The 23,029-nt window shown below is 51.2% G+C and overlaps 1 protein-coding gene across 1 annotated transcript; it reads left to right on the top strand.

The window, feature by feature from the left end:
* Positions 1 to 9,142: 9,142 nt before the first annotated feature.
* On the top strand, positions 9,143 to 22,189 carry CNGA4 (cyclic nucleotide gated channel subunit alpha 4). Its single transcript, XM_061629759.1, has 5 exons — positions 9,143 to 9,249; positions 10,671 to 10,784; positions 11,436 to 11,542; positions 18,832 to 19,827; positions 21,804 to 22,189. The coding sequence occupies exons 1-5, from the start codon at positions 9,143 to 9,145 to the stop codon at positions 22,187 to 22,189; spliced, it is 1,710 nt and encodes a 569-aa protein (XP_061485743.1).
* Positions 22,190 to 23,029: the final 840 nt, after the last annotated feature.

Genomic DNA, 23,029 nt, shown 5'->3' on the forward strand with positions numbered 1-23,029 from the left:
CTTTTCCAAGCTCTGCACTCCAGTAAGGAAGCCAACCAAATTCTTAGTGCAAGGGGCGGCCTAAAAGGAAAGGGTATATTCATACAAAGATACTATACTAACGCTGCACCTCCAATGCCGTTAGTCAGATCTCATCCGCGAAGCTTGTTCGGCAGCACGGCCGTTTCTGAAGACCCCCCCAAGGACCAACAACTACATGCACAACGCCCAGCAGGCCCTTGACCCTTTGAAGCCACAATACCCTTCCGCAGTCGTGCCATTATTGATGCCTGCTCTCCTACAGGAACTAGAACCAGAGGAGCTTCAACTCACGGAGCTCTACGTCCAGCTCCCAGCTTCTGAGAGATCGGTGCTTGTCTCCAAGCTGCATCTTCTGATCCAACGACTCAGAGCTGTAGACTGTAGTGAGTCACTTATATCCTCACCCGCTCCTTCAAACGATGCTATAGGAGCTTTTTCCATCACCAAATTTGTGGAGGAAACAGGAACTCCTATCAGGCCAAGATCGACCTCATTAGAAGCAAAGGTTCCTAGATCTATTAATCCCAGCTGCCGTAAAAACGGAGCAGTTTTTCGGGACGACATGGGAACCCTAAACAGAATCTTGGACCTTAATTGACATTCACCCTCCGCTGTCTTGCATTTCCTCTCCTGGAACATAGCTGGCTGGAACAGTAAACAAAGTGACCCAGAGTTGACCTCTTACCTTAACAACTTTGATGTAATATTTCTCCAAGAGACCTGGGCAACCTGTAAACGCTTCCTGGATGGCTTTTCCTCCAGACACCTGCCAGCTACATTTGCAGCAGACAGGAGAGGTAGACCAGCGGGGGGTTTGGCAATTTTGATTTCCACTGAACTGGCTATCCAAGTTAGAGATCTTCAACCCTTGCATTCAACGGCCATGGCAGTGTGCCTAGAATTTAATGCCCTTTCGGTCCTGTGTATTAATGTCTATCTGCCTCCCAATTATACGCGTTCCAATACGGACCTGATTTGGGAGGAGCTTGATAATTATTTGCTAGATTTGGAGGCGAAGTACCCCAGAGCACATCTGCTCATCATGGGGGACTTTAACGTGAGGATTGGTCCAAATAATAATGCTCTTTTGTCATCAAGGTTATGGGGGGGTGAAAATTGTGACCACCTTATCCCTAATTCTAACAGGCACTCGAAGGACACCAAAATTAATTATGGGGGAATATGCCTAGCTCGCTTGGTTGGTAATCATAATCTGACCATATTAAATGGCCTCAAACAACTAGGCGCCAGTGCGGAATACACCTATATTTCCTCCCGCGGAAGCAGTGTTATCGATTATGCAATGATCGCCCCTCAACTATTTAACTTGATCTCTGCTTTCAAAGTAGGAAATAGACAAAACAGTGACCACCTTCCGCTCAACATTGAGTGTGTTTGCCCCAAGAACTCCAGGCTAGCTAACTACCATAACCCTACTCTTAGTGGCAAGCATTTTAAGGGCAGAAGGACCAGATGGTCGACACAGCTGGCCCTTAAGTCTGAAAATTTCCTTTTTTCCCCTCCGGCCATGGCCATTTGGGAAAATTTAAGGAAAGCCAATAATTCCCAGTCAGCTCTAGATGAGTACTCATCCTTAATCTCCAATTTAAACATCGCCCTTTTTCCTAGACAGCTCGCTCCCAAAAAAACCTTTAGCTGTAATGCGAAATGGTTCAATGGGGAATGTTTGGCCTTAAAATTACAGCTGAGGAACGTATATAAGCATTACCATCAGCAAAATCTTACCCAGCTTCCCTCTGAATATTATGACATCAAAAGAAAATACAAATCCCTGCTGACTACTAAGAAAAGGCTATCTGTACAGCAGGACTGGGAGACCTTAATTCGGGTATCGAAATCTAAAGACTCCAAAAGCTTCTGGGCCATCATCTCTAACGCTTCCCGCACCGAATTCATAGCACCCTGTAATATCCCCCCCCAGATTTGGGAATGGTACTTCACTGAAATGTTTGCGGAAGTCCGACACGTGGACCAAAGTCCCTTTGTCCCCCCCCCCCGATCCCTTGGCTCTCCTGCCATGGCCTCCTGTTACACAGGAAGAAGTAAAAGCCCTGATTGTTGCTCTGAAGGCGGACAAGGCGCTCGGCCCTGACAATATCCCGTCAGAAATGTTGATAAAATTTCCAGACTGGTGGGTGCCAATTTTAGCCAATCTATTTACTAAAATCAACAATACTGGCCACGTTCCGGAATCTTGGAGCAAAGCAATAGTTGTGCCTATATTTAAGAAGGGAGATAGAGAGGACCCTTCTAATTACAGGCCAATCAGCTTATTATCGGTCATTGGCAAATTATACGCTGAATACCTGAAAGAAAAGCTTGATGCCTGGATGGAGGAATATGACATATTAGGCAAAGAGCAGGCCAGGTTTAGGAAAGGCTGCTCGGTTTCTCGATCACTGCCTTGTACTGAGTCACCTGGTGGAAAAATACAGTAAGTTAAGAGGCAACGGTCTATAAGTGGCCTTTGTGGATCTCAAAGCTGCTTTTGATTTAATCCCACGAAACAATCTATGGCTCAAACTAGCAAACACTAACATCGACAAAAGGCTACTAACCCTGATCTACAACTTATATCAGCGCACCTCTCTACGTGTACGCTGCGGCCGAGAGGGAGGTTTAACCGACCCCATCCTCTCTAACAAGGGGGTGAGACAGAGGTGCATGCTAGCTCCCCTGCTATTCAATCTTTATTTAAATGACCTGAGATCATTTTGTCTCTCTCAGGATTTTCATTCCCCCAAAATCGCAGATGTAAGATGCCCTCTGCTTCTGTACGCAGATGACGCGGCTCTTCTTTCCCTTTCCAAAGTGGGTCTCAAGCGAATGCTGCGAGCCTTCATGCTTTTTTGTAGTGACAATCGATTGACTATCAACTACTCTAAAACCAAAATCCTGGTATTTTCTAACCGGAAAACAATCTCCCCCTGGTCAATTAATGGTCACCAAATTGAACAGGTCTCCCACTTCAGGTACTTAGGAATCATATTCCACTCCACGTTGACATGGACTACTCATATTAGAGTGGCAATCAAGAATGCTCATAATACAGTCAAGGGTGTACTACGTTTCCTTTTCACCAAAGGGGGGCAGTATGTGCCAGCCGCTATCCAGGTTTTCAAAGCTAAAATCATCCCTCAGATTCTTTATGGGGCCCCTATATGGATACATTCATTTAACTCCTCAGTGGAAGCAGTCCTTTCCCTCTTCCTACGCAGGGTGCTCGGTGTACCGAGATGCGTCGCTTCTGCAGCTCTTAGGTTAGAGTGTGGTCTTGCATCTCTGGAATGCACGGCATGGCTGATGGCTGTAAATTTTTGGGCCGTCCGTGCCTATAATCCGCAGCCAGGCTACATATCTGCCCTCTGGAACGACGATTTCACATCCAACTGGAGCAAAAAAAAATTTGCGAAATTTTTGCAATTAGGTTTCTCTGGGGAATTCCTAGCATCTCAACCACTCACCCTGGCAAAAGCCCAAATTCGGTCTCGGCTTAGAGACTCCAATCTGCAATCTTCGTTTGATAGAGGCTCTAAAGTATGCTCTCCCCTCTTTTTGAAGCTAAAAATGGACCCCGGAAACTTTGCCCCCTATCTAGATTTCTTTACAGTACCCAAATTCAGACTAGCTTTTACCAAGGCCAGATTCAATTCCCTACACTCTGCATTGCCGAGCGGGAGGTTCCCTGGTCTTTCCGTTGAACAACGCCTCTGTCCCTGTGGTATGGGTCCCATTGAAACCCTTCAGCATTCGTTTTTAAACTGCCCCCTATACTCCCTATTAAGGGAAAAATTCCTCTCCCCTCTTCTGGCAAGGTACCCATATAAGCCTCCAGAATCCATATTATCTTACCTGTTGGCTGGTTCTGATAGGGAAATCTCCCTGCAAGTTGCCAAGTTTATCCATGCCTTCCAACAAATACGGATATCCTTGCCCTCTTGATTGTAAGTTCTCGTATTGATGCAATTTTACCTTGTTTCTGTTTTAATGTTTTATTGTCTTTTCATTTTATTTCTCCTTTTATATGCTGTTCTTTGTATGTACTGTGGGTCTTTGACTGCAATAAACTTGAGTTAAGTTAAACATAAGAACATAAGAAGAGCCTGCTGGATCAGGCCAGTGGCCCATCTAGTCCAGCATCCTGTTCTCACAGTGGCCAACCAGGTGCCTGGGGGAAGCCCGCAAGCAGGACCCGAGTGCAAGAACACTCTCCCCTCCTGAGGCTTCCGGCAACTGGTTTTCAGAAGCATGCTGCCTCTGACTAGGGTGGCAGAGCACAGCCATCATGGCTAGTAGCCATTGATAGCCCTGTCCTCCATGAATTTGTCTAATCTTCTTTTAAAGCCATCCAAGCTGGTGGCCATTACTGCATCTTGTGGGAGCAAATTCCATAGTTTAACTATGCGCTGAGTAAAGAAGTACTTCCTTTTGTCTGTCCTGAATCTTCCAACATTCAGCTTCTTTGAATGTCCACGAGTTCTAGTATTATGAGAGAGGGAGAAGAACTTTTCTCTATCCACTTTCTCAATGCCATGCATAATTTTATACACTTCTATCACGTCTCCTCTGACTCGCCTTTTCTCTAAACTAAAAAGCCCCAAATGCTGCAACCTTTCCTCGTAAGGGAGTCGCTCCATCCCCTTGATCATTCTGGTTGCCCTCTTCTGAACCTTTTCCAACTCTATAATATCCTTTCTGAGATGAGGCGACCAGAACTGTACACAGTATTCCAAATGCGGTCGCACCATAGATTTATACAACGGCATTATGATATCGGCTGTTTTATTTTCAATACCTTTCCTAATTATCGCTAGCATGGAATTTGCCTTTTTCACAGCTGCCGCACACTGGGTCGACATTTTCATCGTGCTGTCCACCACAACCCCGAGGTCTCTCTCCTGGTCAGTCACCGCCAGTTCAGACCCCATGAGCGTATATGTGAAATTAAGATTTTTTGCTCCAATATGCATAATTTTACACTTGTTTATATTGAATTGCATTTGCCATTTTTCCGCCCATTCACTCAGTTTGGAGAGGTCTTTTTGGAGCTCTTCGCAATCCCTTTTTGTTTTAACAACCCTAAACAATTTAGTGTCGTCAGCAAACTTGGCCACTTCACTGCTCACTCCTAATTCTAGGTCATTAATGAACAAGTTGAAAAGTACAGGTCCCAATACCGATCCTTGAGGGACTCCACTTTCTACAGCCCTCCATTGGGAGAACTGTCCGTTTATTCCTACTCTCTGCTTTCTGCTTCTTAACCAATTCCTTATCCACAAGAGGACCTCTCCTCTTATTCCATGACTGCTAAGCTTCCTCAGAAGCCTTTGGTGAGGTACCTTGTCAAACGCTTTTTGAAAGTCTAAGTACACTATGTCCACTGGATCACCTCTATCTATATGCTTGTTGACACTCTCAAAGAATTCTAATAGGTTACTGAGACAGGACTTTCCCTTGCAGAAGCCATGCTGGCTCTGCTTCAGCAAGGCTTGTTCTTCTATGTGCTTAGTTAATCTAGCTTTAATAATACTTTCTACCAGTTTTCCAGGGACAGAAGTTAAGCTAACTGGCCTGTAATTTCTGGGATCCCCTCTGGATCCCTTTTTGAAGATTGGCGTTACATTGGCCACTTTCCAGTCCTCAGGCACGGAGGAGGACCCGAGGGACAAGTTACATATTTTAGTTAGCAGATCAGCAATTTCACCTTTGAGTTCTTTGAGAACTCTCGGGTGGATGCCATCCAGGCCCGGTGATTTGTCAGTTTTTATATTGTCCATTAAGCTTAGAACTTCCTCTCTCGTTACCACTATTTGTCTCAGTTCCTCAGAATCCCTTCCTGCAAATGTTAGTTCAGGTTCAGGGATCTGCCCTATATCTTCCACTGTGAAGACAGATGCAAAGAATTCATTTAGCTTCTCTGCAATCTCCTTATCGTTCTTTAGTACACCTTTGATTCCCTTATCATCCAAGGGTCCAATTGTCTCCCTAGATGGTCTCCTGCTTTGAATGTATTTATAGAATTTTTTGTTGTTGGTTTTTATGTTCTTAGCAATGTGCTCCTCAAATTCTTTTTTAGCATCCCTTATTGTCTTCTTGCATTTCTTTTGCCAGAGTTTGTGTTCTTTTTTATTTTCTTCATTCGGACAAGACTTCCATTTTCTGAAGGAAGACTTTTTGCCTCTAAGAGCTTCCTTGACTTTGCTCGTTAACCATGCTGGCATCTTCTTGGCCCTGGCGGTACCTTTTCTGATCTGCGGTATGCACTCCAGTTGAGCTTCTAATATAGTGTTTTTAAATAACTTCCAAGCATTTTCGAGTGATGTGACCCTCTGGACTTTGTTTTTCAGCTTTCTTTTTACCAATCCCCTCATTTTTGTGAAGTTTCCTCTTTTGAAGTCAAATGTGACCGTGTTGGATTTTCTTGGCAATTGGCCAGTTACATGTATGTTTAATTTAATAGCACTGTGGTCACTGCTCCCAATCGGTTCAACAACACTTACATCTCGCACCAGGTCCCGGTCCCCACTGAGGATTAAGTCCAGGGTTGCCGTCCCTCTGGTCGGTTCCATGACCAACTGATCTAGGGAATAGTCATTTAGAATATCTAGAAACTTTGCTTCTTTGTCATGACTGGAACACATATGCAGCCAGTCTATGTCCGGGTAGTTGAAGTCACCCATTACTACCACATTTCCTAGTTTGGATGCTTCCTCAATTTCATATCTCATCTCAAGGTCTCCCTGAGCATTTTGATCAGGGGGACGATAGATCGTTCCCAGTATTAAGTCCCTCCTGGGGCACGGTATCACCACCCACAACAATTCTGTGGAGGAGTCTGCCTCTTTGGGGGTTTCGAGCTTGCTGGATTCAATGCCTTCTTTCACGTATAGAGCGACTCCGCCACCAATACGTCCTTCCCTGTCCTTCCGATATAGTTTATATCCAGGGATAACCGTATCCCACTGGTTTTCTCCATTCCACCAGAAAACATTGAGAAAACATTCCCATTTCCTAGGCATTTGATGGCTGAAGGGGACTGTTCCTGGCAACCCAGAGCTCACTGGACAGAGCAAAATGCGGCAGCGAGACTGATCACTGGGGCAGGTATCGCCAACATATCACCCTGCTGCTGAAAGAATTGCACTGGCTGCCCATTTGCTACTGGGCCAAGTTCAAGGTTCTAGTTTTGGTGTACAAAGCCCTATATAGCTTGGGACCAGGATACCTGAAAGACCGTCTTACCCCTTATACACCCAGTCAGTCACTACACTCTGCAGGTGGGGGCTCCTGCAGATACCATCTTATCAGGAGGTTCGTTCTGCACAACATTGGAAACAGACCTTTAGTGTGGTGGCACCTACCCTGTGGAATTCCCTCCCCTTAAATATTAGGCAGGCGCCATCTCTGCTATCTTTTTGGTGCCTTTTGAAGACTTTCCTTTTTCAACAAGCCTTTTAAGTTGAGAGCTATCCCAGTCTGTGTCTGTGTCAGAATTGCTTAATATGTTTTTAATAATGTTTTTAACACTTTTTAAAAAGTTTTTAAAATGTTTTTAACACTTTGTCTTGATGTATTTTAAGATTTGTTTTTATGATGTTTTGAAGTGTTTTTAGTGCCTTGTTTGCCGCCCTGGGCTCCTGCTGGGAGGAAGGGCGGGATACAAAATAAATAAATAAATAAATAATCCGCAACTCTTTTTAGAATGTTTTTAATTGTTTTCAGAATGCTTTGTGTTGTTGAAATGTTTTGTTGTAAATGTGTTTGCCATCCTGAGCTCCTTAAAGGAAGGCCTGACAGGCAGGGAGGGTGACGGCAGGGACAGCGCTGCTGTTGCCTGGCCTCAGTGCAGGGTCTGGTCCTGGGGTTTGCATCTCCTCCTCTGGTTGGGGAGAAGCGTCTTCACATGCAGAAATTGTCCATTTGCAAGAAGAAGCCCCTGCACCACCGGCCTGAGAGACAGAACCCTTCAGTGTCCTTTGGAAACGCATCCTTCCCCCACTAGGCAGGCCTGTGGCTGTGGCAGGATGCAAGGCAGACCTAGAAAGGTGCTCCTCCTCAGGTGGGCCGAAGGCAGGAGTCGTACCTGGTCACGCACGGGCTGGTGGTCAGGTACTGGATCAAGCAAGCCAGGAGAGGGGAGGGAGGTCTGCACTGCAAATCGAAACAACAGGCTGCTCAGAGCAAGGGAAGCTTTTACAGGGTCTGCTGCCCCTCCACTGGCTGCTGAAGTCAGGTGACATCTTCAAGCTGTAGGGTCAGCTGGCAGCACGTGGGTCAGGGCTGCATCCTGGGGTCACCCATGACCCAGAGAGTCTGGGAGGGGCAGGGGAGAGATCCGTGGCTGTGCAGATGTTTATATGTAATCTTTTATTGACTGTCCAGATAAAATTTACAATATGATATAACAAAAGTTTTTGTGGCTGTGCAGATGTGCTTAAGGGCTGCCGTTCCTATAAGTGCCAGCCAGAATGGGAGCTGGAGTCCGGAGGGCACCAGGTCCGTCCCAGCCACCCCATCCCACCCTGGTCTAGGGAGCCTGGCCTGGCTGGGCCACTGCCCACAGTGCTGGTGGTGCAGGGGGCTGGCCAGCTGAGCTCCCGATTTGAGGCCTTCCACAACACCACCAGCTACCCCAGGTCATTTATGAACATGTCGCGTAGCAGGTCATAGCAGATACCCTGGAAGGTCCCACCAAAGGGGGGGGGTTGTCATACTTGTGTGGGGGGGGTCTCAGCCTGCCCTCTTTCCGAGCCCTCCAGCTAAACCAGGAAATCTCTGGCTGCTCCACAGCCGGAGCAGAAGCTGTAGGGCAAGGCCCCCCCCACAGCTGCCTGGCAGCCGCTCCCTGCCCCCCCCCGGACTGCTCGGGGCCTCCCCAGGGCCCTCATCAGCCCGGCACCAGCGCCGCATCCTCCCTGATTGGGCGCTTTAGGGTTGCACCTCCGGCTCAGGTGTGCGGCTGAGCCCCGTGGGAGCCTCTCCACCTCGTTGCTATGATCTGAGGCCCCTGGCTGCACACGCAGGGAGAGGGAGAGGGAGGGGGAGCGGTCTGTGGGGCAGGCAAGGCTGGACCAGGAGGCTGCAGCCTGCCTCTGCCGAGATGAACAGGCTGGCCCGGCTCTTCAGAGGCCAGGCCAAGGACCAGGAGGGGAAGGCCGAGCTCATCAAAACCAGGGGGGGCACCTCTGGAGCTGCCCCCAAGCAGCAGTAAGTGGGGGGAGCTCCTGCCGAGTCACGCCAAGACAAGTACTGGGGGGCCCAGGGGGCAAGAGGGGAGGGGGAGCCCCAGGCCAGCAGGAGATGTGCCAGGTGCTGTACCAGGCAGAGGCCTGAGGAGGGGCAGGCAGGGGCCCACACCCTTGGAGCCAGAGGTCGATTCCTTCCAGGCGCTGTGGGAGTACCAAGGGGTTCATCTGACAATGGGGTAGCCGGAGTGGATTTGGCCCTGCTTCCCAGGCCCTCCTCCTGCTAGGATGGTCAAGGCAGCGTACCTAGCTCCTCGACAACAACCCTGTGAGGGAGGCTAGGCTGAGGGAGTGTTTCTGGCCCGATTCCGCAGGGAGCGAGGAGGGGGGGCTGGCTCTCCCTGGCTAAGTCCAGCGCCAGCCACACTCCCAGGGCTGCAGGTCCAGGTTTAAAATGAAACTAGTCAGCAGGTTTGAACCCGACCTTTCCTCTTCCCCTCCATCCCAGAGGCCTCAGGAGTGAGGTCCTTCCCCACTGGCCTACCCGGGGGGGGGGGTCCAATAAGAGGGTCTGCAAGGCCAGAGTTTACCCTGAAGGACAGGTTGTTTATTCCAGATATTTCCAGACATTTCTAAGCGCCCTTCCCAAAGGAAATGAGGAAGAGGGTGGCAGAATATATGTTCCTGTTTGCAGCATCTTTGCTCCCCTCCTCCCCCTGCAGCTCATTCCCTGCTGATCCATCCCCAACAAGGGCAGGGAGCCCTTCATTTGCATCATCTCTGCAGGTGGCAGGTTTGTGCCCTGCTGGGGGGATTGAGCGGGCCCGTGTTTTGGTGGGTCTCAGGGCTGGACACTGGGCGTGGCCAAGCAAGGCCTTTCCAGCGGGGCCACCCCCTCCAGGCCAATGGCCAGGAGAGCCCCGGAAGGGCCACGCCCATCTCTCTTTGGCCCCAAGGTCCCCTTGCCTCTCCGCGCATTCCAAGGCATTCCACATGTTTCACTCCACAGGATTCTTCTGGGGCTCCGGCCCACTGGCAGGACATTGCAGGCTCCTCGCTGGGGCTATTTCGGCCCGGCCTCATTTTCTTTGCGCCAGGGCTCAGCCCAGGGGAGGCTGAAGTGATCATAAGAGATGTGGATGATGAGCATGTGCAGAGTGCCATTCACTCGCCACTGGGCAGAAGGGAGGTTTATCTCCAGCCCCTCTCCTTTTGGGCATCATGCTCTGTGAGTGACCGATGGCTGTGGCCATGCCAGTCTCCAAGGAACTCCTTAAATCAGCCGTTGCCAACGTGGCGCCTTCCAGATCTTTTGGACTACATCAGCCACTTGCGAATCTGACCCCCTGCAAGTGTCCAGGCTCCCCCTTCACCTGCCTCCCCCTCCCCCAATTGTTTCTGTTCTCCTCTGACTCCTCCGCCTGCCTTCTCCTCCCACCCCAGCAATGACCACAGTGAGAAGAGGCGAATCCTGGACCCATCCGGAGACTGTCACTCCTTGTGGCTGAACGTGATGGTGGCCCCCATCCTGTACAACTGGATCATCCTCATCTGCAGGTGATTGGGGGGGAGGGGGGAGCAGGGGTGCGCTTGGGCTGGTCCCTGCCCTGGCCACTGTCTCTGGCTAGAGGTGCACACATGCATTGCCCAAGGAGGGAGTGGAAAAAGGAAGGAAAGGTATAGAAACCACGGATTTCAACATTTCTTCCTTTCTCCGCTTGTTTTCGGATGTGTTGCCCACATTTCCACCCAAAAAAAAGGAAAGCCAAGCTGACTGACTCAGGACCCACAAGACAGACTATTAAACAGGAATAGGTCTTTAAAACAAAATGCAGCACGGTGGGGGGGGGCAGGAAGGCGGGAGAAACAAACAGCAAAAAGGCCTTTGGGTGAAATCAGTGTAAATCATCAGTTCTGTCTAAATGGGAAAGCAGTTCTTGGGCTGTTGGGTTCGGGGGGCCTCTCTTGGGAGGGAGGGTTGCCGGACACTGAGGATGTGATATTTGGGGAGCCCCTGTGGGGAAAGGGGGCTGGAGCACAGAGAGGAGCTGGTGGAGGGTCCCACAGCAGGCATCAAGGGGCTAGAGTCCACAGGGCCCCACAGCAGCAAGGGGAAAGGGAGAGGGATTGGAGGGGACCCTGTCCTCTAACCCCACCCCTCCCCTGCAGCTGCTGTAGTGGCCTGGTTAGAGCTTTCATTCTCCTCAGGTCCTGTTTCCCTGACCTGCAGCGCAAGTACCTGTATGTGTGGCTGGCCCTTGACTACCTCTGCGACCTGCTGTACCTGCTGGACATCGGGGTGCACTTCCACACCGGTCAGTCATGCCATCTTCAATGCCCAGAGCTCCCTTCCCTCCTCCTCCTGCCCTCCTGAATCCCTGCTGAAGAATGCATCGCCCACCCCCATCATCCTCTGGGCGGTGAATCTGCATCCACCGGCTGCTCAGTGGAAGAGCACCAGGTTTGGTCCCCAATGGCATCCAGGAGTGTAGTCCTCTGGGGCCACCGTAGACTCCTTCCTTTTGGGGGGCAGAGTCCCAGGCAAGTCCGTATCTACAAGCCAATCAGCATGAAAGGGGAGCCTGTTAGCCAGTGAGAAGAGTCCTTGTCATTTTGTGCTGATTGGAGCCAATCAGAGTGAAAGGAGGTGAGTTGGCCACCGAGAAGACTCTTCTCAGTAGCTAACACACAGCCTCCCCTTTCATGTTGCCTGCTAGGGACATCTGTTGTAGTTGTTGTAGAGTGTGGACACAGAGAGAAATGGAAACTAAGTAAAGGGGACAAGGGAGCGTGGCTGTTGATGGCTGTCCAATGGCTAGTATACCAGTTAGAGTTTAAGAACATAAGAACATAAGAAGAGCCTGCTGGATCAGGCCAGTGGCCCATCTAGTCCAGCATCCTGTTCTCACAGTGGCCAACCAGGTGCCAGTTTTAGTAAATTAGCAGAGTTTAGCTTAGTGTAGCTCGCTATAAGAGAACTAGAAAAGGTCCTCAAATGCAAAGATGTATCACGGAACACCAAAGTCAGGATCATTCAGACCATGGTATTCCCGATCTCTATGTATGAATGTGAAAGTTGGACAGTGAAAAAAGCGGATAAGAGAAAAATCAACTCATTTGAATGTGGTGTTGGAGGAGAGCTTTGCACATACCATGGACTGCAAAAAAGACAAATAATTGGGTGTTAGAACACATTATACCAGAACTATCACTAGAAGCTAAAATGATAAAACTGAGGTTATCATACTTTGGACACATCATTAGAAGACCTGATTCACTAGAAAAGACAATAATGCTGGGAAAAACAGAAGCGAGTAGAAAAAGAGGAAGGCCAAACAAGAGATGGATTGATTCCCTAAAGGAAGCCACAGAGCTGAACTTCCAAGATCTGAGCAGGGTGGTTCATGACAGATGCTCTTGGAGGTCGCTGATTCATAGGGTCGCCATAAGTCCTAGCGACTTGAAGGCACATGACGATGACAACAACAGCTCACTCAGTGCTCTGTGCTGCAGGGGGGTGATTTTACCCTAGTGAAAGTGAGATTTTACCTTGCTTTAAATCGCTTAGACTTTCAAAACAAGAAAAGACTCCTTCATTCATAGACTCACACACTGGACGGGAAAGGTGCGGCTTCTGTCTTGCTGACTAAGGCGGAGGCTGCCGTGGCCGTGCTGGACGGTGCCCCCATGCTAGAGGAGTCAGAGAGAACATGGCTCCTTCTGTTCTGGTGGTCAGCAGAGGAGAGAGAAACAGGAAGGGGAGTCAGAGGTGCGAAGAGCTCCCTGGGACATATCAATTTATACGGAAAGAAGACAGAAAAGGTGGGCGCAGGTCAGGGGCAGCCCAGGAAGCTGGGAGGACTCTCTCTCTCCCTCCAGGCAAAGAGGACCAAAGGGGAGCTGCTCTTGTCACGCTTGCAACAGCTGTGACTGTCACGAAGGGACCCTGCACTTCTGAATTTGCCGCTGCGCCACTGGCCGGCACCTTCAGGCCAGGCTGGACAAGAAGCCTTGTCTGAAACCGTGCAGAGCCAAGACGGAGCCTGATGGACCAGTCCTTCCCAGCCCCCCCCCCCCCCCCGCTCGGTTTCTCTCCGTTGTGCTCTGCAGTTACACGGTCGCCCACAAGGGGGCAGCAGCTGCCCAGAACATAACAACATAGGAACATCAGAAGAGCCTGCTGGATCAGGCCAGTGGCCCATCTAGTCCAGCATCCTGTTCTCACAGTGGCCAACCAGGTGCCTGGGGGACCAGCTTTGAAGGCCTGGTAAAGCTGGTCCGGTAAGGATGCTCAGGAGGACTGGGGGGGAGGGGGAGGGTGTGCCTGGTCTCCTTGGCCCTCTCCTCTGCCCCTCCTGCTCCCTGGGCCTTGTTCCTGCCCCAAAGAGAGGGCTTCTCCCCTCCCCCTTCTCTGCCATCCCAGGATGTAGGCAGCTCAGGGGCTGCTGCATGCAAGTTGGGGATGCCAGGCCTTGAGGACCCTCTGCTTGTGGATGTGGCAGGGACTCAGGTGGGGAGGGGAGAGTTCTTCTTCCCCAGCTCCAGGGGCCAGAGAAGGGAAACAGCTTCCCTCAGTTCTCCAGCCATGCGTCTCATAGTGAGGGCCCTGTGTGATGTAGTGGCAAACCCTGGTCTGTTGCAGGGCCCTTGGGTGGCATCTTAGCAGGGGCCTTGTGGCAGAAATCTTCATGGGCCACAGAGAGAGAGAGAGAGAGAGAGAGAGAGCACCATCAGGTGGGGGATGACGCTTTGCCCTCGGCTGACAGACACAGGTGTGCATGTGGGACCTGCAACGAGAAGTTGCCGCGTGGGGTGCTCCAGTCCAGGGCCCCATCCAGCCATGCCCTCTAGCAGGGTAAACCATTCCATCTGCCTGTTCCCCCTCCCCATTTTTCATCCCTCTATCCCCAGGGTCAGGATTCAGTGTCCACTGAACATATTTGGTCCTCATTAGGCCATGAGGGTGGGACCCCCACTCAGAATTTTTCCCCTTATTTTTTTTGTTTTTGCTTCTGCAAGCCCACTGACACCATCCCCTTGGGCAGAAACAGTGGGGCCAAAAGGCAACTGTCTCCCTCTTGCAAGTCCTGGTTTTCTTTCTGCCCCCCCTTACAGTGTCATTCTGTGTACCCCATCATCTCTGCCTGCCAACTGAGGCCATGCCTGTGACTGGCACATGTTGCCATCCGCGGGAGCAGATTCCACCACCATAGGGACATCAGCAGAGCTCTGCAGCAGCGGGTTCAGGCTGCCAGGGTCCCCGTCATCCTGGCCAGCAGCCTGTCCTCAAAATAGCCAACCAGATGCCCCAAGAGGGAACCCCACAAGCAGGACCTGAGCCAACAGCCGCAGCTGCACTCTCCCCACTTGTGATTCCCCGCAGCTGGTATCTGGGGGCATCCTGCCTCCACTCTGTCAATCTGCCAGTCCTTAAGATGTCACCAAAGGTCAAGACTCCTGCCTGTTACATCCTCCCCCTGCATTCAGGTCCATCAGTGCGCAGGGTGCTGTACAGAATGGGCAGTGAGCCTATCCCTCCCTAGCAGTCTTCCCTTCCTTCAAGGCTGGGCAAGAGAGAGGACTGGGGAGGCAAGGAAGAGGGTGAGCCGTGGGGAGGTGGAGGGCAGAGAGGGGGCTGTTCCAGGGGTTGGAAAGGAAGACACAGACTGAGGAGAGCAAAGCCAAGCCAAAAGTGGATGATCAAGAGATAGTGTTGTGGGGGGTGGAGGAGGAGCTGGGGATGAGTCACCCCACTCAGTTCGCTCCCATTTCCACCTGGAGAGCCTCTGTTCCTTCCCCACTAGGAAGATGCTGGATCTCCTGTGGTGGCTTGAGTCTGGCTGGGAGCATTTTCTTCTACCGTGGAGAAGCATCTCTTGTATTGAAAGTCAGCAGAGTTACACAGCAGTTGCAACAAATCAGTCTGTTAGGACCACTAGGAAAGGAAGGGTGTATCGCTCTATGCGTGAAAGAGGGCATTGAATCCAGCAAGCTAGAAACCCCCAGAGAGGCAGACCCCTCCACAAAATCATTGTGGGTGGTGGTACCAAGCCCCAAGAGTAATTTAGTACTGGGGACATTTTATCGTCCCCCCTATCAAAATGCTCAGGGAGATCTTGAGATGAAAAATGAAATCGAGGAAGCATCCAAACTAGGAAATGTTGTAGTCATGGGTGACTTCAAACTAGGAAATGTTGTAGTCATGGGTGACTTCAACTACCCTGACACAGACAGGCTACATGCATGTTCCAGTGATGGTAAAGACGTTAAATTTCTAGATACCCTAAATGACTGTGTGCCCTAGAAAAGCTGGCCGTGGAGCCAAACAGAGTGCTAGCGACCCTGGATTTAGTCTCAAGTGGCGCCCAGGACCTGGTGCAAGATATGTTGTCGAACCAATTAGGAGCAGTGACCATCGTGCTATTTAACTACACATTCATGTAAATGGCCAATTGCCAAGAAAATCCAACACGGTCACATTTGACTTCAGAAGAGGAACCTTCCCAAAAATGAGGGGATTGGTAAAAAGAAAGTCTAAAGGCAAAGTTCAGAGGGACAAATCACTCCAAAACACAATAGTTGCGAGTTGTTTAAAAACACAATATTAGAAGCTCAACTGGGATGTATACTGCAGATCAGGAAAGGTACCACCAGGGCCCAGAGGATGCCAGAGTCAAATAAGCTATTAGAGGCAAGAAGGCTTCCTTCAAAAAATGGAAGTCTTGTCCGAATAAGGAGAATAAAAAGGAACCCAAACTCTGGCAAAAAAATGCAAGGAAATAAGGGATGCCAAAAAAGAATGTGAGCACATTGCTAAAGACATAAAAGTCAACAACAAAAAATTCTTTAATACATTCAAAGCAAGAGAACATTTAGGGAGGCAGTTGGAGTCTTGGATGACAAGGGAGTCAAAAGTGTGCTTAAGCAGGATAAGGAGATTGCAGAGAGGCAAAGTGAATTCTTTGCATCCATCTTCACATTGAAGGATAGGGGCCGATCCCTGTGCCTGAACTAACGTTTGCAGGAAAGGAGTCTGAGGAACTGAGGTAGATAGTGGTGACAAGAGATGAAGGGCGTAATAGACAAAATAACTGACAAATTGCAGGGTCCGGATGGCATCCACTTGAGAGCTCTCAAACAACTCAGATGTGAGATTGCTGCTTTTCCTAACAAAAATGCATAACTTGTCCCACAGATGCATCTCCATACCTGAAGACTGGACAGTGGCCATTGTAACACCAATCTTTAAAAACGGATCTACAGGGGAACCTGGAAAGCTTTAGGTCTGTCCCAAGAAAACTGGTAGAAAGTATAGTTGCATCTGGTTGACACAGTGTACCTGGATTTCAAAAAGCTTTTGACAAGGTACCTCACCAAAGACTTCTGAGGAAGCTTAACAGCCATGGAATAAGAGGAGAGGTCCTCTTGTGGATAAGGAATTGGTTAAGAAGCAGAAAGCAGAGAGTAGGAATAAACGGACAGTTCTCCCAATGGAGGGCTGTAGAAAGTGGAGTCCCTCAAGGATCGGTATTTGGGACCTGTACTTTTCAACTTGTTCATTAATGACCTAGAATTAGAAGTGAATAGTGAGGTGGCCACATTTGCTGATGATACTAAATTGTTCAGGATTGTTAAAAAGGGATTGTGAAGAGCTCTATAAGGACCTCTCAAAACTGAGTGAATGGGTGGTAAAATTGCAAAGGCAATTATTGTAAACAACTGTAAAATTATGCATATTGGAGTAAAAAAAACCTTCACTTCACTTATAGGCTCATGGAGTCTGAACTGGTGGTGACTGACCAGGAACAAGACCTTGAGGTCATAGTGGATTGCTCAGTGAAGATGTTGACTTGGTGTGCGGCAGCTGTGAAAAAGGCAAATTCCATGCTAGGGATCATTAGGAAAGGAACGGAAAACAAAACTGCCTTATCATAATGCCATTATATAAATTTATGGTGCAACCACATTTGGAATACTGCATGCAGTTCTGGTCGCCTCACCTCAAAAAGGGTATTGTAGGGCTGGAAAAGGTTCAGAAAAGGGCAGCCAAGATGATCAAGGGGACTGAGTGACTCCCCTATGAGGAAAGGTTGTTGCAGCATTGGGGGCTTTTTCCTTTAGAGAAAAGCCAAGTGTATAGAAGTGTATTAAATTATGGCTGTCATGAGGAAAATGGATAGAGTGAAGATTTTCTTCCTCTCATAACACTAGAACTTGTGGACATCCAATGAAGCTGAATGTTGGAAGGTTCAGGGCAGACAGAAGAAAGTCCTCTCCCCACAAGAGGCAGTGATGGCCACCAACTTGGAAGACTCTAAAAGAGGATTAGACAAAGTCAAGGAGGACAAGGCTATCAATGGCTACTCTTAGCCACGATGGCTATGCCCTGCCTCCATAGGCAGAAAGTGCCTCTGAATAACCAGTTGCTGGAAACCGCAGGGGGGAGGAGTGCTCTCTGCACTCAAGTCCTGCTTGGGGGGCTTCCCATTGGGGCATCTGGTTGGCCACTGTGGGAATGGGATGCTGGCCTAGAGCGGCTGCCTTGGCCTGATCCTGCAGCTCTACTTATGCTCTCAAAGGTGAGAAAGAAAAGTTAAGGTTTGTTCATTACTAACCTAGATATCCATCTCTGAGTAGCAGCTCAGAGACACGTGGTCATAAAAGGGAGGGGGAAGAACAAAGGAGAGAGTGTGGCCCGAGATGAGGCAGAGACAGACAAACAAACAAGGTCACAAGGACATCAATGAGAGGAACGCAAACATTTCTCTTTCTCTCTAGCACCCCCACTGGTTCAGGTAACTAACTACAAGTCCTACACTCCTGTTGGACCTGAGAGTCCTTTCTTTCATGAAACCCCTTGAATCCCTGGGGAGCCACTGTCAGCCAGTGCAACCCTTGGGGTCCCCAGTTGTTGTTGAACTTCAGCTCCCCTCAGCCCCAGTCAGCTTAGCCAGCGGTCAGGGATTGTGGGAGTTGTAGTTCAATACCATCAGGGGATCCCAAGGCTGAAAAAACATTGGTGTAGACAAAACTGGGCTGGATGGTCCAATGGTGTGACTAGGCACAAGTCACCTGCCTACCTTCCTAATTCCAGAGCCAGGCCTCAGGCAGGAAGGAGCACCTGGCCAATTCTTCCTAAGCGGCACTCTCCGGATGCAGTGGATGTGCCATCTTCTCTAGGGCCAGTGCTGCATCTGGAGAGGAAAGGGGCCGTCTGAAGAGTGGTTGGCTCAGGGAAGGATGCAGAGCAGGGCAGCCTGATCATCTCCATCACTTCCCCTGTTGCTTTCAGGGCAGCCTGACAGAGTTTCACGGGCCTAGGAAGGCAAAGCTGTCAGGCTTAGGCAGGCAATTAAGAAAACATCCTTCTGTGATAGTCCATGATCTCTGACTTTAAATGTTTGTGTGGTTTTTATTGTATGTATATGTATATATAGCAGTATACAAATGTTTTTATAAATAAATAAATAAGGCAAGGCGGGGGGGAGGGCTGTCCATTGGGGCCGAGGTGCCCAGACAGGCCAAGTGCCCCCTTTCCCCCACTGGGTCTCCCCACCCCCACCCCCTCACCCATTGTGATCTGCCTCCTTTCCTCCTCTGCCAGGATTCCTGGAGCAAGGGATCCTGGTCCAGGACTGGAGCCAGATCTCCCGGCGCTACCTGCGGTCCTCCTCCTTTCCCTGGGATCTCATCTCGGTCCTGCCCACGGACTTGCTGTACCTGTGGCTGGGGATGGGGACGCCAGCAGTCCGGGCCAACCGCTTCCTGCGGACCCCTCGGCTCTTTGAGGCCTTTGACCGGATCGAGACGCGCACGGCGCACCCCAACTCCTTCCGCATCACCAAGCTGATGCTGTACGTCTTCATCACCATCCACTGGAACAGCTGTATCTACTTCGCCCTCTCTGGCTACATTGGCTATGGGGTGGACGAGTGGGTCTACCCCAACATCAGCACGACCGGCTTCGACCGGCTCCTGCGCCAGTACCTCTACAGCTTCTACTTCTCCACGCTCATCTTGACCACAGTGGGTGACACCCCCATGCCCCAGCGCGAGGAGGAGTTCCTCTTCATGGCCGTGGACTTCCTGCTAGCGGTCATGGGCTTTGCCACCATCATGGGCAGCATGACTTCCGTCATCTCCAACATGAACCAGGCCGACGAGGCCTTCTTCCCAAACTCCGATCTGGTGAAGGGCTACCTGCACACCCACTGTGTGAACCGCCGCCTCCAGCGCCGGGTTGTCGACTGGTACCAACACCTGCAGATGAACAAGAAGATGACCAATGAGCTGGAGATCCTCCAGCACCTGCCTGAGCGCCTGCGGGCCGAGGTGGCCATCAGCGTCCACCTGCCCACCCTCCGTAAAGTGCAGATCTTCCAGAGCTGTGAGCAGAGCCTGCTGGAAGAGCTGGTGCTGAAGCTGAAGCCACAGGTCTACAGCCCCGGAGAATACGTCTGCAAGAAGGGCGACATCGGGCGGGAGATGTACTTCATCCGCGAGGGGCAGCTGGCGGTGGTGGCCGACGATGGCGTCACGCAGTATGCCGTGCTGGGGGAGGGGCTGTACTTCGGGGAAATAAGCATCATCAACATCAAAGGTGAGTGAGTGGCGAATGGGGAGAGGAAGAAATGGGGGGTCCCCCGGCCGCATATCGCCTCCCTGCCCTTGAGAGCTGCTGCTGGGCATGGCCCAGAGGCTGAGCTATGTTGGACCAGGAAACCCCCAGTTCAAGCCCAGCCTTGGCCACAGACAAACTGCTGGGTCAACTTAGCAGAGCTGCCCTGCGCGCACAGCTCTGAAGGTGGCACTGCATGGTGAGTGCCATGTGATGTCGCCTTCCCTTTGGTTCCAGTCACACAGAGACTTTTGTCCTGGGAAACAAGAATGGCTAATTTATTATGGGAAATGCATCCTTGCATAGAAAAGAGTTCCTAGTCCTGGCTAGCAAAGTTGAAGTAGAGCCAGGCTTGGCCTTTGATCTCTTGCTGCTGGAGAGGGAGAGAAACAAAGGTCTCCCCTCCCGAGGTGGGATGAAGAACGAGGGAGGAGTCAGGAAATGAAGTCAGCAACCCTAAGAGTACCAGTCTGGGACCTGAAGGAAGGCCACCTGGAGGTGTCCTGCTCCATTGGCTGTACCCCATCAAGCTGAGGTGCATCCCAACTGCTAACACAAACCTCCCTCTCCCAGCCTATGTAACTATACTGGCCTACCTGTTGTGAGGATTACAGCAAGGTGACATATGAGATGCATGTAGTTAGCAGTTAATAAATGCTAGGTGTTGCTTGCAGAGTTGCACCCCCTCCCTGGGATGGACCGAGCAAGCCAGCCTGCATGGTGAGCCAGTCTGGTCCACAGGGAAGGGCTCCGAGGAGGGTCTTTGGGTGTGGGTGAAGGGAGCCTCTCCGTGATGGGCTCAGCTTGCTTAAGGACTGGGGAACGAGGGAGACCCTTTCCCACCCCATGGATTCCCTCTGGCAAACAGGCAGCCACTGGGGGAGGGGCTCCACAACTCCTCCTGGCCCACAAATAGCCAAGCTAGCTCTGCAGCTGAGCGCTGGTGGATTTGGGCAGAGGCCAAGCTGGTTCCAAAGGCTGCAAGGGGGAAGTCAGAGGAAATGCCCCCTTGCAGGGAGGTATCATCTTCGTTATCATTATTATTATTTGTTAGTTGCCTCATAACAGTAGAAACTTGCAACACATAAAACAGATTTTAAAATATACAATATAAAAACTTAAAACCCAAGCAAAATGCAGCAAAAGCGCACATCAAGGGCCAAAGGCCTGAGAGAAAGGAAGGTCTTTGCCTGGCGCCTGAAGATGGACAGAGTAGGCACCAGGCGGGCCTCCCAGGGGAGAGCATCCCATAGCCAAGGGGCCACCACTGAGAAGTCCCATTCTTGTGTTGCCACCCTCCGAGGCTCCTGTGGAAGGGCACAGTAAGGGCCTCTGATGACGAATGCAGGGTCACACAGGGAGAGGCCGTCCTTGAGATGTTGAGGGGTCCTGAGCCGTGTAATGCTGTATAGGTCAAAACCGGTACTTTGACTTGAGCCTGGAAGCTAATGGGCAGCCAGTGCAGTTGTGCCAGAACTGGTGTTCTATGTGTAGAGCAACCTGCCTCAGTCAGCAATCTGGCTGCCGATTCTACACTAGCAGAAGTTTCCGAACCATCTTCAAAGGTGGTCCTCCTCTTCGGCCGTGGTGCCCCCAGCAGCCTTTTCTTGCTCCAACTTTTTTGGAGATGCTGACTTAGAGCCAGGGAGGAGAAGGGAGAAGCCAGAAACTCCTCCTCCCACCCCACACACATCCCGAGGGTGAAGGTGAGTTTGAGGCCCCGAGATCCCTGCTCAGGCGCACCATCTGCTGCCCACAGTGATCCTCCACCGCCCCCCATCCCGTCCCATGGCCTCCTTCCTCCCCTCGCCCCAACCTCCCGGCTCCGGTTGCCTCTTACCCCGACGTGTGCCCTTCTGCACCCCTCTGGCCCCCACAGCTCAAGGGCCAGGAAGGGTCACCAGATCAAGCGGGGCTCTCAGTGCCCCAGACCACCTCCTTTCTCCTCCGCCCTCCAGGGAACAAGTCCGGGAACCGGCGCACGGCCAACATCAAAAGCATTGGCTTCTCCGACCTCTTCTGCCTGTCCAAGGAGGACCTGAAGGACGTGCTGGCCGAGTTCCCCAATGCCAAGTCCATGCTGGAGGCCAAAGGCCGGGAGATCCTGCTCAAGATGGACAAGCTGGATGTCAACGCAGAGGCCGCGGAAATCGCCCAGCAGGAGGAGGAGATGCGGCGCACGGCGGCCCTCGAGGAGGGCCTGGATGTGCTGCAGACGAAACTGGCGCGAGTCCTGGCCGGGCTGGAGTCCAGTGCCTTCAAGATGGCCCTGCGTCTGGAGCACCTGGAGTGGCAGATGCGGGAGTGGGGGGCAGAGGAGGAGGAGGAGGGGGTGGAGCCCTAGCCACCCCACCGCCAACGCCTCACTTGGTGAGGTGGTTGCTTCCCTGCAGAGCCTTCCCAGTGACCCCTGCTGGGTAAACGGGATCCTTTGGTGCTGCAGGGAGGGAGCGAGGGAGACCTTGATCTCAGGCAGGCAGGAAACCTGGGCCTGCACTGTCCCACTTCAGAGGCCGGCACAGGATTGCCGGGTGCAAGTGTGTGGCAGCATGTTGGCATGCTCCTCCGTCAAAACCAGCCAACCAACCCCCTGTGCATGGAAGGTGTCCGGGAGGAGAGAGACACCTTTCCGCCTGTCCTGTGAGGCCCCCTCCTGGAAACTAAGCCACAGCTGAATGCCTCCATCCACATCCTGGCAGAGGGTGGGAGAGGGTTAATGCCATTTTTCCCCTTTCCTTGCCAAGGGGCAGTGATGGGGTGTTGCTAAGCAACTTCATCCTGTTTAGCCAATGTCTGGCTTGCTCTGATTCCATGGTCCAGATGGGCAGGCCTTTGCAAATGGCCCCCGGCTGGGTTTCCCCTGCTGAGGGTGAATACCCCCCTTCTCTCTCCCCCCCAGCCAGAGAGTCTCTTCATTATCACTCACTTTCTCCTCCCCCCCCTTCAGTCTTTAGGAATGTTGCAAATCAAGGGGGTCTGTCAGTCCCAGATCAGAGCCCTCAAGCAGCCGGAGGAGTGGGTGGCAGGCAGGCTGGCTGGGGGGGTTGAGGCTCATGTGCAGTCTGCCATTCCTCAGAAGAGCGAAGGCAGTCAGGCAGGATGTGGGGGACAGGCGGTGAGGACCAGCTGTTGTTTACGGGGCACCAGCCGTGGGTCTGAGTTCTATCTTGTGGACAAGAGAAGA

Source organism: Rhineura floridana, chromosome 5 (genome assembly GCF_030035675.1).
Source record: "Rhineura floridana isolate rRhiFlo1 chromosome 5, rRhiFlo1.hap2, whole genome shotgun sequence".
Lineage (NCBI taxonomy): Eukaryota > Metazoa > Chordata > Lepidosauria > Squamata > Rhineuridae > Rhineura > Rhineura floridana.